This window comes from Pteropus alecto, unplaced genomic scaffold (assembly GCF_000325575.1).
Source record: "Pteropus alecto unplaced genomic scaffold, ASM32557v1 scaffold60, whole genome shotgun sequence".
NCBI lineage: Eukaryota > Metazoa > Chordata > Mammalia > Chiroptera > Pteropodidae > Pteropus > Pteropus alecto.
The window spans coordinates 6,126,793-6,138,461 of NW_006430726.1; the positions used below are offsets into that span (position 1 = coordinate 6,126,793).

Sequence of the window (11,669 nt, forward strand, 5' to 3'; positions counted from 1 at the left end):
GCCCTCCAGGGCCTTTCCCGGCTGCCCTTACTCAGTCAGCACCCCGGCTCCTCGGAGTTGGAAGACTTCCTTCCTTACACCTATGGTTGTTTAAAATACTTTCATGACTTGAGTGCTACCTGCACATTCGTCAGAATGGGATTTCCAAGACATCGGATCTAAGACCTTTACTCATTCACTCGTTCACTCATTCACTCAACAATTACTGATTAAACATCTAATACGTACAAGACAGTGTTGGCTCTGGAGACAATATTTCAGCCACCAGCCACTGCCTTGCACATTCCAGTTGCTCAATAAATATCAGTTGACTAAATAAATAAATGAATAAACCAAAGGGTAGGAAAGAGATTGGGTCAGAGGGAAGAATACAGGTCACATCGCTAATGATAAAACTGAACTTCGAGAATAAAGCAGCAGATGCTAATTTAGACCGGCTGAGACCTCGGATCCAACAGCAGCGGTCCCGGAGAAAGTGAGCTCCAAAAGGCTCCCTCATCGGGACTCCTGAAATTACACAAGGATCTTTACAGTGTGGAACGTGACTGAGCGACCAGCATAAAACACCATGCACATTTCTTCCGTTAGCAGGTGACCGCTCGGTAACGTACTAGGCATCATTTATTACGTGCTCTCCTTGACAAATGAAAGGAAACTGTTTGCAGTCAAGCACACTCGCACTGCTGGTTTCGAACCATAATTTCACATCCAGAATTTATTGCATCTTTCAGGAAATTTCGAAAACTGCCGTGAGTTGACGTCAACGCTGAGACAGCAAAGAGACGGTGTTTGCCTGGGTCGAAGCGCAGTTCCCGGCGCCGGCCAGAGGCGCCCACGTTCTCTTCGGACACTGGGTATGTTTCAGACAGCACAGCATCGCTTCTGTGTGAAGGCGCGGGAACCCGCTCCCCCTCCTTCCCATCGCAAGGACCGGTCAGGACAGAAACCGAATCCAGGTACAGCAAAATCTGAATAATCCAGGCTCCCCATGGAGAAAGCCACTGGGAGTCATCACAAAGTCTGAATTCTCGAGCACGAGGAATGGTGTGTGCTTTTTGGAAAAGTGCATCCGATAATGTAAAGTTAACCAAGTATCGACTTTTGCTGGTACCTGGGGGGAGGAATCTAAATTAATGACATTGAAATGCCTTACAATAGCATATTGCATATTGATTCGTCCTCTTAGAAAGGAAAAACATTTTTCCTTACAAGATTACTTATATATATTATTTTCTTAATTCACTTTTTTAGAGCACTTAGGCAAAATTCAATCCAAGTCCAGTCAATCTATATGCAAACTTTGGATTCGTGGGTCTGGATTAATATTTTATCGTAAAACTAAAAAGCATTTCTATACCCAGCATTGTATAGTTGCCCTAACACTCTGCGATCTCGTCAGAGGCTTCTTTCTGTGTTGAGGTGTCAAGATATTCGTTGCTTTTTGCAGTGTGCTATGACTCACGTTTAATCGCTTTTCTCTAATGATTCGAGAAGGGAACTCAGTGACATTTGTGAATGGCAGATTGAGATAAAAGAAGCTAGGTGAATTCTCTCTGCAACATGCTCCGTAATATGATTTCATGAGCGAGAAACGTGCTAGGGCTTCTGCCCAAATCATCTATTAGTCATTTACTCCATAGCGAGAAATGACTTCATGTCTCTGGGATGAAAAAATTACGTTGATGTCGTACTTACATGAGAGCAGATGAATCAACAAATGGAGAATAAAAGGTCCAGGAAACCATATCTACGTTCAACAGACTTATTTCAAAGGAGAAAGATGTTCTTTCTAATAGATGATGCTGATTAATGGATAGCCAGATGGGAAGATACATATCTTCACCCTGACTTCACGCCAGGTATGCATATCGGTTCCAGGAGTATAGATCTAACCATGGAAAGTAAAACAACAAAGCTTCTAGAACAAAAACAGAGCATCTTCATGACCTTGGAGCCTGTCAAGATGTCTTAAACAGGATTCAAATGGAAGAAAATGATACATTTCTATATGAAAATAAATAACTTGCATTGATCAGAAGGACACTATTAAGAGAATAGAAAGGCATCCTCCAGAATGGAAAATAGTATTTGTAGTGTGCATCAGACAAATAACTCATTTCCAGAATATATAAAGAATTTCTACAAATCAATAAAAAAAGACAAACAACCTAAGGGAAAACTGGCAAAAATGTGAACAAGCACTTCACAAATAGGATATCCAACCGGTCAATAAACACACGAAAAGGTGGCGAGTCACATCAGTCATCAGGAACATGCAAGTTAAGTACACGGTGAGCTACCAGCACACCCAGCAGAATGGCCGACGTGGGAGGCAGACATAGCGATTGTGGAGGCGGGAGCAGAGCCCCCGGGACTCTCACATGAACTGCTCGTGGGAGTGTGAGTCGGAAGGACCACGTGAGAAAACTTTTGGGGAGAATCTAGCCAAGTGGAGCATAAGCTCATCCCCTGATGCAGCGGTTTTACTCCTGGGCGCACCCATGACAGAAATACACGCCTGTGTTCACCAAGAGCCACCGCAGTATTCATAGGCCCAGACCGGAAGCTACTCGGATGCCCACAGCCACGGATGAGATCACTACGACCACACACATCGGCACGTCGAGCGACGGAAGAGAGACACGCAGAGGACGTGCTGCACAAACGCATTCGCGCTTACAAACAGGCGGAACTCACATGTGCCCTTAGAAGTCAGGAGGGGCGCGTTTCTTCGCAAGGTTCTAACTCGAAGGGGCCCGAGGGGGCTTCTGGGCGCTCAAACACCTTGGTTTTCGGTGTGGGTGCTGATCACATGATGTGTGCGATATGTGAAAAATCGACAAGCTGGAACTGAACACTTATCGTTTACACGTAGAATAAAACCTCACTGCAAGATACCATAATTTTTGAGTTTATTTTTGATTATATTTGGAGAGGCAGATTTTACATGATAGCTTCAAACCAACCGTTGTACATTGACCAAATTTTACACGAACCATTTAAAAAAAAGATCTAAAAATGTGCTTAGTTATTGGTAGTATATAACATCGATCAAGCACCAGGAGTGTGCTGAGCTGTACAGGACACGCGGAGAGAAGACGAGGCCTTGCCTTCACGGACGCCCGTTCGTTCAGAGTCTGGCGCGTAAACTTCGCCTTCCGTCTCACACCCTTTCACTCGTAAGGCATAAATAAGGAAGTTTGTTGCGTTTCCTATTGTTACTTAATTCATAAGTATCTAATACCCCTTTCCCCAACTATCCCAACAATTACTAACGTCTTTGCCTTTAGATACACATTTCTGTAGTACAGTGTATAGGATATACTAATTTGGTATTCACACAACTGACCACAGTATTTTTGCAGGTTGGTTATAACATGAAGCATGTTGAATTTCAACATTCACAAATTTTTTTTTACCACTTAGAATCATTCACTATTGGCAGAGCTATTTTTTTTGTTTTTTTTTAAATGAGGTGCCGTTGCTCTAGTACTGATAAACCGTAAACACAACAGCACGGCCTTGATCCAGCATGGGCACCAGAACTCATGGACCGTTCAGAATGGGGAGTTTCAGCGCATCTAGGAAACTAGCCTTGCAGGTATCAGTCACGTAGCCGCATGCCCTAAAACACTAGCAATTTATGATCAGCTAGTAGTAATGCTAGTAATGGCTGATATAAGTGTGATTTGCTTAACTGTATTTGCAGTTTCCAGAAAGGGGTACTTGGTGTAAAATATCTGAAAACCGTGAGCTGGGAATTTTTATTTTTTATTTTTTTTTTGGCTTTTCTGCAAGGCTGGGTTCAAAGCAAATTCAGACTAGAAAAGAGGGTGCTACGATTCTGAATCTAATCGTCGGCTAAGGGTACCTGATTTCAAATAATAAGATCCGATGGTTCATTCTTCGTATGCGAGAGAAACGAGGCTGATTTTGATAGGGTAGTGATTTTAGGCTCGTGCACAGGAATTACACCTCACGTAGAAATGCCTGAGCGTGGCGGACGATGGCACCCAGGACAGAGGGGGCAGTTCCCACGTCCCCACAGGGAGCTCACAGCAGCCAGAGATGAGAGGCAAAGTCCAGAGCGAAGGGCAGCTAGCTGTCTGTCTCCCAGCCAGACTCTGGTCTTGCCCGGTCCGTGAACAGTGGGATGGGAAGCTGGAGCGAGTCTGGGGTCCAGGGCAAGAAGGCTGTGGCGGGCTCGGGGTCAGTGGAAAGCCAGAACCCAAGCATGAGCTTCACCTTCTCCAAATCCCAAGACCCCAAGCATGCATGAGCTGTAGCCATGGCCAAGGCCCATTAGCTGGCAGCAGAGCCAGAGCCATCAGGCAGAAGGACCACCCTTCCCTGGGGCCGTCGCCGTCGGCTTTCCAGGGGTGCCGCCTGGCCTGGGCATTTCCTTGATGCGGCCATGGTGTTGAGTTAATTTAAAAGCTACACCGGACTTGGAGCAAAACTAAACTTTTCCAGATACCTCCCCAGATAAGAAAAGGGTCGAAGAAAATCTTACACGGCCCGTTCACGTCCGTGCGTGGGGCAGGGCTCAGAGTCACACCCTCCCTAGATAGCCAGGCACATGGCCCCAACAGGGCTTATCAGGAACTGTCACCCAAGGGCAGTGGCAAAAGTGCCTTAGTCCGTCCTCCATGATCCTACCTGGCGTCCCCACTTCTCTGCACATCGCACGGCAAGAGCTTGGGAACGACCTATCTCTGATGCTCTCAGGGAACAGGGTGTTACAGAGCTTCGCTGGTCAGGAGGGGAGATGGGGTGGCAGCCCCCATCTCCCAGGAGTGGTAATCTAGTATCCCCTTGGGGGTAAAAAAAAAACAAACCTCATTTAATGTGCCCAACCCAAAACCAAGCACCAAAAGACTAAAATTCTTACAATAGACAGTAATATATATATGTATTTTTTCATTTTCAGTTATAAATCCTCAGTTTTCCATGTGAAGGCTTAAGTTTCAGTCACCTAGTTGAAAATGCAAACATAAACATGAAAATGACGTCGGTAACATGAAGACCTCTAAAAATAAAGGTCGCGACAGACAAAGGCCTCCCCCCGTAGTCTGTTAACAGCACGAAACGCTCCGACAGCCCCTGACGGAGAATGATGATGAATTAGACACTGCAAGCTAAGCATTATTTGCAAGTGTTGGGGATGGACACTGGGCTCCTATTGCTTTAAAATCTGAGAAACTTCCCAAACCTCTTTCAGGAATGCGTTGTATCATCCAGAGTGATTATTCTTACTACCAGCGTTTGTTTTTAGCCCACCTTGTTCTCAGAAGAGCTAAGGTAACTAGTTTCAGTCAATCACTTTTTTCACCTGTAACACGACATCAGAATCGAATGCTGCCGAAAAGGGTTCTTTCTGTCCAGTTATGTCAAAGCACCATTCAACAGGTGGCAACCGAGAACCAATTCTGATGGGATCACAACTCTGGAGAAACCCGGCTCTCAAGGTATTGGACAGAGAAGACGATACACCATAGTCAGGTATTTGGATAGACGTGAGATACAGAAACAGTTAAATAGATTTTTTTGCACTGCTGACAAGTATTCGGAACTCTGGAGTAGGTGTCGGTGGAGTCGAGAACACCCAGTGCCTTTATCACATTGGCGACAAGCTTTCAGAGCCTTTAAAGCCACTGGGAATGGCTTCTATCAGTGGTGCACGCAAACCGTGGGTCACAGTTAGAATGTCAAAGTTTAGCCGCTGTCTCTACTCTTCAAGGCACAAGGACAGGTTCCAAACTCTTCAGCTCAGGAGCGGGAAGCAGAGCGTTCTGGTCCCGCCAGGAGATGGACAGTGAGGGAACGGAACCACACGCCAAGCGAGAACGGGGGACGCTCTGAGCAGCTACGGTTTCCCAACACTGACCTCGCCCTGCAGCGTGCAGCTCTCCGCTCCTGGCGGCGGAGACAGGACGGCCCCCTGGCCTGACTTCCTTGGCCCGTCAAGCAGGGAGACCTCACTTCACGCCAGCCCTGGGTTCGGCCCATTCCTACCGTGGGCACCAGGAAGGAAGACAAAGTGTTTCCACGAAGACCATAGTGACGGGCCAGCGCGGAAAGCCAGAAGCTTTTTTTAAATTTTACTTTATTTTTTTTATCTTTTCACCGATAACGTTTGTTGGTAACCTGACCCCTCACGGCCACTGTCCCTGTCGCTCCGCCTGCAGCGGTCCCAGAACGTTAGGGAAATGGCACTGGCCCTGTTTCCTTCCCGGCTCGCCATCTCCCTCGGCTCCTCCCCAAAAGCTGTGCGGGAAACATCGTCCGAGTAACACGTTCCCCGCCCGGAAACGTCATCGAAATGCAAAGACTCTCATCGATGTTCGCTCCTCTTGTTTTGTTTTGTTTTGTTTTGTTTTTGCTTGGAGTTCAGTTTGTACCACAGGACGTTCACCGCCTCCTTTGGGCAGGGAAAGCCACTGCCCTCTAGAGGTGCCCCCGGGTCTCAGGCAGGCAGGTCCCTCTGCGGCACGCGTGCTTCCAGGCCCGCCTTCCGCGTGTGCAGCGGAGCCCCGCGGCGTCATCGCCGTCTCTGCCAGCGGCCGCGGCCGCAGAGGACGACACCGTCAGCGCCCGCGGGGCGGCGGCGCCCAGCTCATGACTTCATCGTGCAGATGGGCACGACGATGACGAGGATGACCGTGCACGCGGCGGCCGCGATCAGCGCCGCCATCTTGCAGACCTTGGCTCTTCGGAACTCGGCCTCCTTACGCTTCAGGAGTGAGTCGTAGCCCGGGGTGTAAATGTCTTCCATCCAGTATTCCAAGTTGTTCGGGTTCAGAGACTCCTGCGTCTAAAAGGGAGACGAGCGTTAGCAACGTGGTGAACACTTGGAACCGGGTCAAAGACAATTTGACAGTCGTCACCCCCGAAGCAGCCGAGGGTGGCCTGCAGCTGGCGGTGAGAGCTGGCCGCACGTCCCACCCTGGCCACCAGGCCCTGCCTGAGACGCGGCCCCCACGCAGCACCTCCCCCACGACAGATGTCATGTTTTGACCTAGAAAACATGACATGGGTCTTCTGTCGATGAGCAAGCAAAACAGAGCCAAGGCTCACACGCCTGAAATGCAAGGGCGCCATCCAAGACCACAATGGCCCCGCCGAGAAACGCTCTCCCTGGAAAACCCTCTCCCTGGAAAATGCTCCCCACTGGCAGCCCCTGAGAACGGAGCTGTCTGAAGCAAGGCCATCTCATCGCTCTGATTCAGTCCCCGGTTCCTCAGAAAAGCATCTACTGGAAATTAAAGGGCACCTCCCGGATAAGCAGTGCAAACGAAACATGAAATATTTCAATTTCAAACACCCTTCTGAGCAGCACAGGCCACTGCTTAACGCCAGGGTCTGCAGCTGCACGGCCGACTGTCCCCACACCAGGCGCCCGTTCCCGGAGGGAGACCCCGCGACATCTGTCGCCCGGGTTCCCCGGATCAATGAACTGCCCGCAGGAGAAACATCGCATTTAACCTGCCTGGCCCGTGACGCCCATTCCCCAGGATGTTTATCATCTATTTCCATAAAGGAAGGCAGCGTTCTCATTCCGTGATGAGCATTTAATAATGGGTGTCACATAAAAGCAGTTATACCTGATATCACCTGAAGCTCTCTAATCCGAGGCTCTAGCTTTATTTTTTATAATTTTGCTTTTCCATCTATAACTATTGCCACATTAAAGTGGCATGAATCTGTAGGAGCCAAATGTCCCAGCCTCCTTCCCCCAAACTTTAAATCCCCAAACTTTAAAAAGATGTTTTTCCATCTCCGACTCAGGCATCTAACCTGACCCTTCCGAGGTCATCGTGAGCCTGGCAAAACGTTGATTATTCCAGCAGTCACACCTCCGTGACATGCCAACGCCCACGGAGCTCCATGTGACACCGTGAGACACCACGGCAAAGCTGCACAGGAACCCACCTGCATGAGAATCCAACCCTTGCCAGCTGGACGGTGACAGGAGAGGAAGTGGCCTAAAGGGACAAGTGACATGCAGTACACACGGGATCAGACCATGCGAGGAGTGGCTGCCACCACAAGCTCCCTGTCAGGGGCCGGCCAGAGCTGCCCTGGCCCACGCTCGCCGTCACGCAGGGCCCAGTGTAAACGCGTGTCACTGCAGTCATTTTGGGGACGTGACTCCACTACACTCTGACCAACAGAAGAAGGGGGTGAGGGGGGTGGAAGGGCAGTGGAAGACTCGCTCCGGGTCCGAGGTGAATGCAGACTCATCCGACATGGGCGGGGCAACCTACTGAGCTTCTTGGGGCCTGGATGTCCTCATCCGTAAACCAAAGGGGACCGTCGCAGCTCCTGCCTCCAGGCCACCACGCCCGGCAGCGAGAGACTGCCGTCCAAAGCACCCTGCCCAGTCGACTGATCTCTGCGTCCTTTAATCGGCCCCTAAATGCCTCTCAGCTTAATGCGGGCCCTGTCACTTCTCACAGCCACCCTGCAGCGTGGATGTCATTCTGCCCATTCAGCGGGTGAGGAGCCCGAAGCTCAGGCCAGTGAGGGGATGGGTCCAGGTGAGCACGGCCGGGGTGCCCAGGGTCGGAACCCAGCGTGGTCAGTCTGGCCCCATGGGGACTGTGGCCTCAACGCCCACAAAACTAAGGCCACAGGTGGGGACAGGTGCTTCCTGTGCTCCAGCAGTGACAAACAGATGGAGGCAGCAGGAACGGGACCAGGGAGAGCGGCCACCACGATGGAAGTGTGGGCACAGCCCAGCCCAGCCCGGCGGTGAGCAGACCGCACGCCCCCAGCACAGCCGCACTCGCGGAGCTCGGGGCGGCTCTCACCTGGGGCCGCTCCCTATGGAAACCTGCCCGTAGCTCGGCTCCCACATGGGCTTCTCCCACGTGCTGCGTGTGGAAGGGGCAGTCAGCTCGTGCTTCACGGAACAGTCTGGCGCAGGTCTGGCGCGCAGACGCGAGAGCCTGCACTCAGTACGGAGTCTGAAACATATCGTCAGCAAACGACGGCCAAAGCCAACGCAGCACGGAGGCTGCGTGCACGAGCTGATAACAAGACAGCAGCGCCCCCATCCGGCTCTCCGTTCTGATTCATTCAAGTTCAGAATTGCGCGGCGGGGCCAGGGAGCTCGGTGATGTGGGCACAGGCCGGTCTCGGCCACCGTGGTCCCCTCCTGCATCCGCCCAGTGCCCTGGGCCCGCCCCCCACCACCACACCCGGCACCGCCAGAGGCTCACCTGCAGGTCCAGGGCAGTCAGCTTGCCCTTGTCACCCGCATTCCGGGCAAAGTCCTCAACGGTCCAGGAGGGCGGGCCGCGCTTCACCTCGGCCAGCTCGGTCCGCCGCATGTTGGTGTACAGGGGGTTGTTCCCGTGCGCTCTGACGGAGGCGGGGTGTGGGTGCGGGCTGAACACCTGCTCCACCAGGAAGCCGTCTTTGGGCTGCTTGGGCAGGCGGTGCTGCGGGGGGACGTCGTACTGCCTGTCCGCCTGCAGGGGGCACAGAAGAGCAGAAAGGTGCACGGACCCGCCGGGTTCCCGGGGGCGGCAGGCGCAGCAGCGCTGCACCGAGGACACGCGCCTGTGCTGGCCGCAGTCTCCAGGGCTAGCTTGTGACCATTCCCGGGGGCGGCAGCCGCAGCGCTGCACCAGGACACGCGCCTGTGCTGGCCGCAGTGTCCAGGGCTAGCTTGTGACCATGACAGTGCGAACATGAGCTAAGCCCCGCGTGCCGGGAGCCCATGTCCTGTCCAAGCCTCATACCGGCACCGCTGTCACCAAGCCTCCCGGGAGGTGGGGCCCAGAGAGGGTTAGTGACCTGCCCCGAGCACACAGCCACCGGGAGCCGGAGCCTCAGCACCTGGCTGCAGACAATCTCTGCTCACCATGTCTGCCTCTCTTCCTTTTTCTAGCTTCTACCTGATACGTGGGACTGTCTCTCCAAGAGCCCTCTGGAAACACGCTGCTTCTCTGCAAGGGAGAAGCCAAGCCAGAAAACACATGTCGGGAGCCTCCAGAGACACGTGCATGGCCTTCAAGATCGAGTGCAGTGTGCAGGTAGGAAGGTGTTCTCCTAACCCCTCGCTCCGGAAAAATCGCTCCCCCAAGTGGAAGGCACTGCACCGATATTTGTCAGAGGGGCTGACAGCAGCGACATGAAGCCACGCGGGGAAGGCAGAGCAGAAGGGGGTGTGTGTGTGAGCAGTGCAGGGGGAGGGACCACGAGACGTGAGCGCAGGTGATGACGAGTAAGAGAGGAGAGTGAGTGAAGGTGTCTCGTGTGGGCAAACGTGCGTGTGTGTGTGTGTGTGCGCATGTGTGTGTGCATGTGTGCGCGTGAGTGCGTGTGCGCATGCGTGTGAGTGTGTATGAGTGCGTGTGTGTGCACATGCGTGTGTGCATGTGTGCACGTGAGTGCGTGTGTGAGTGTGTATGAGTGCGTGTGTGTGTGCGTGTGTGCACGTGAGTGCGTGTGTGCATGCGTGTGAGTGTGTATGAGTGCGTGTGTGTGTGTGTGCACATGCACGTGCATCTCACGCAGGCTGGGAACAGAAGCGTAGGCCCAGACCGCACACCCTTCACGGCTTCCAGACCTCCACGGCTGCAGAAAAAGCAGGGTGAGCTCTGCCAGACCCGAAGAAAAATCGAGACCACCTCCTACTTTCTAACTCATCAAAGCCAAGTACCTTCTGAGAGGCAGCACCGATTCCGTTCATCCTGCTCATCACGGCGCCCCAACACCCGCGGAGCTGCCCATGGCATGAGCCCCGCCACCCAGATCTGGGGGGCAGGGCAGACGCCAATGATAAGGACCAGAGCAGCCGCCGCCGCAGTTACAGGCCCTCGAGGGCTGGCTGTGCTCAGTGCGGATCGGGCCTCATCTCGGTTCACCCGCCCCACAACATCCCACGCCTTGGGATGTAGCCACTGTTGTCCCCATTATGTATGCGAAGCTCAGGTCAGAGAGGGGAAGAGACTGACCTGGCGTCACGCAGCCAGGAAGCAGCAGAGTCAGGGTCTGAGCCTGTCCCCATTTCCAAGACAGGGAACCTCCCTGCACACGCGCCCGCCCCCTGCTCCTCTGCCAAGGCACTGTGTCCAACGTGGCAGTCAGGACACACGCGGACAGGCTCCGAAGAATTCACAGGTGTCTCCTGTGTCTGAACGGATGGGACTGAGGGCCAGACATCAGAGCAGCGCCAAAACCTCGGAAGGATTTCAGAGGCCGATGAATGAAGAGGCCTCGATGGGAACCTGGGACCCAGGTCAGCACGGAGAAGGGGACAAAACGTCTTGATGGACGAACCCGGGAGGAGAGGCTGGACGGAGGCGTGGGGCCTAGCCCTGCGGGACGCTCAGTACTGGTCACAGGCGCATGAGCGTGGCATTTCTGACGGCTCATCAGGGCTGAGCACGGCCCTGTCTGGGGGACCAGAGCGTTCCTTCTGAGGGGACAGGGACTTCACGGGGCCCAAAAGGCCTGGCACCGCATGCCCAGAGCGGAAGTTTAGGTCCGTGAGATGGCGTGGAGGCTGGGGACATGAGGGAGGAGACCCCATAACTGTGCCCAGATCCCAGCTGGGACGAGCTAAGGGCCTTGGCTGCATGGACGGGGCACGGTTTAAATGGAGAGGGAGGCAGAGGTGCAACCCACAGAGACGACAGACCCACAGGGTCTGGTGC

General features: G+C 53.0%; 1 protein-coding gene and 1 long non-coding RNA gene across 2 annotated transcripts in view; one reads left to right on the forward strand and one right to left on the reverse strand.

Moving 5' to 3' along the window:
• Positions 1 to 875: 875 nt before the first annotated feature.
• The window catches only part of KIAA1024 (KIAA1024 ortholog), a 17,459-nt gene continuing 6,665 nt past the window's right edge, over positions 876 to 11,669 (reverse strand). Inside the window, exons 2-3 of the mRNA XM_006905326.2 lie at positions 9,225 to 9,476; positions 876 to 6,814 (exon numbers count right to left, since the gene is read on the reverse strand). Of these exons, the coding sequence (XP_006905388.1) occupies positions 6,617 to 6,814; positions 9,225 to 9,476 (450 nt within the window). The 3' untranslated portion in view covers positions 876 to 6,616. The remainder of the gene's footprint in view (positions 6,815 to 9,224; positions 9,477 to 11,669) is intronic.
• The window catches only part of LOC112483775, a 26,252-nt gene continuing 24,249 nt past the window's right edge, over positions 9,667 to 11,669 (forward strand). The window contains exon 1 of the long non-coding RNA XR_003047750.1: positions 9,667 to 10,043. This is a non-coding gene — a long non-coding RNA (uncharacterized LOC112483775). The remainder of the gene's footprint in view (positions 10,044 to 11,669) is intronic.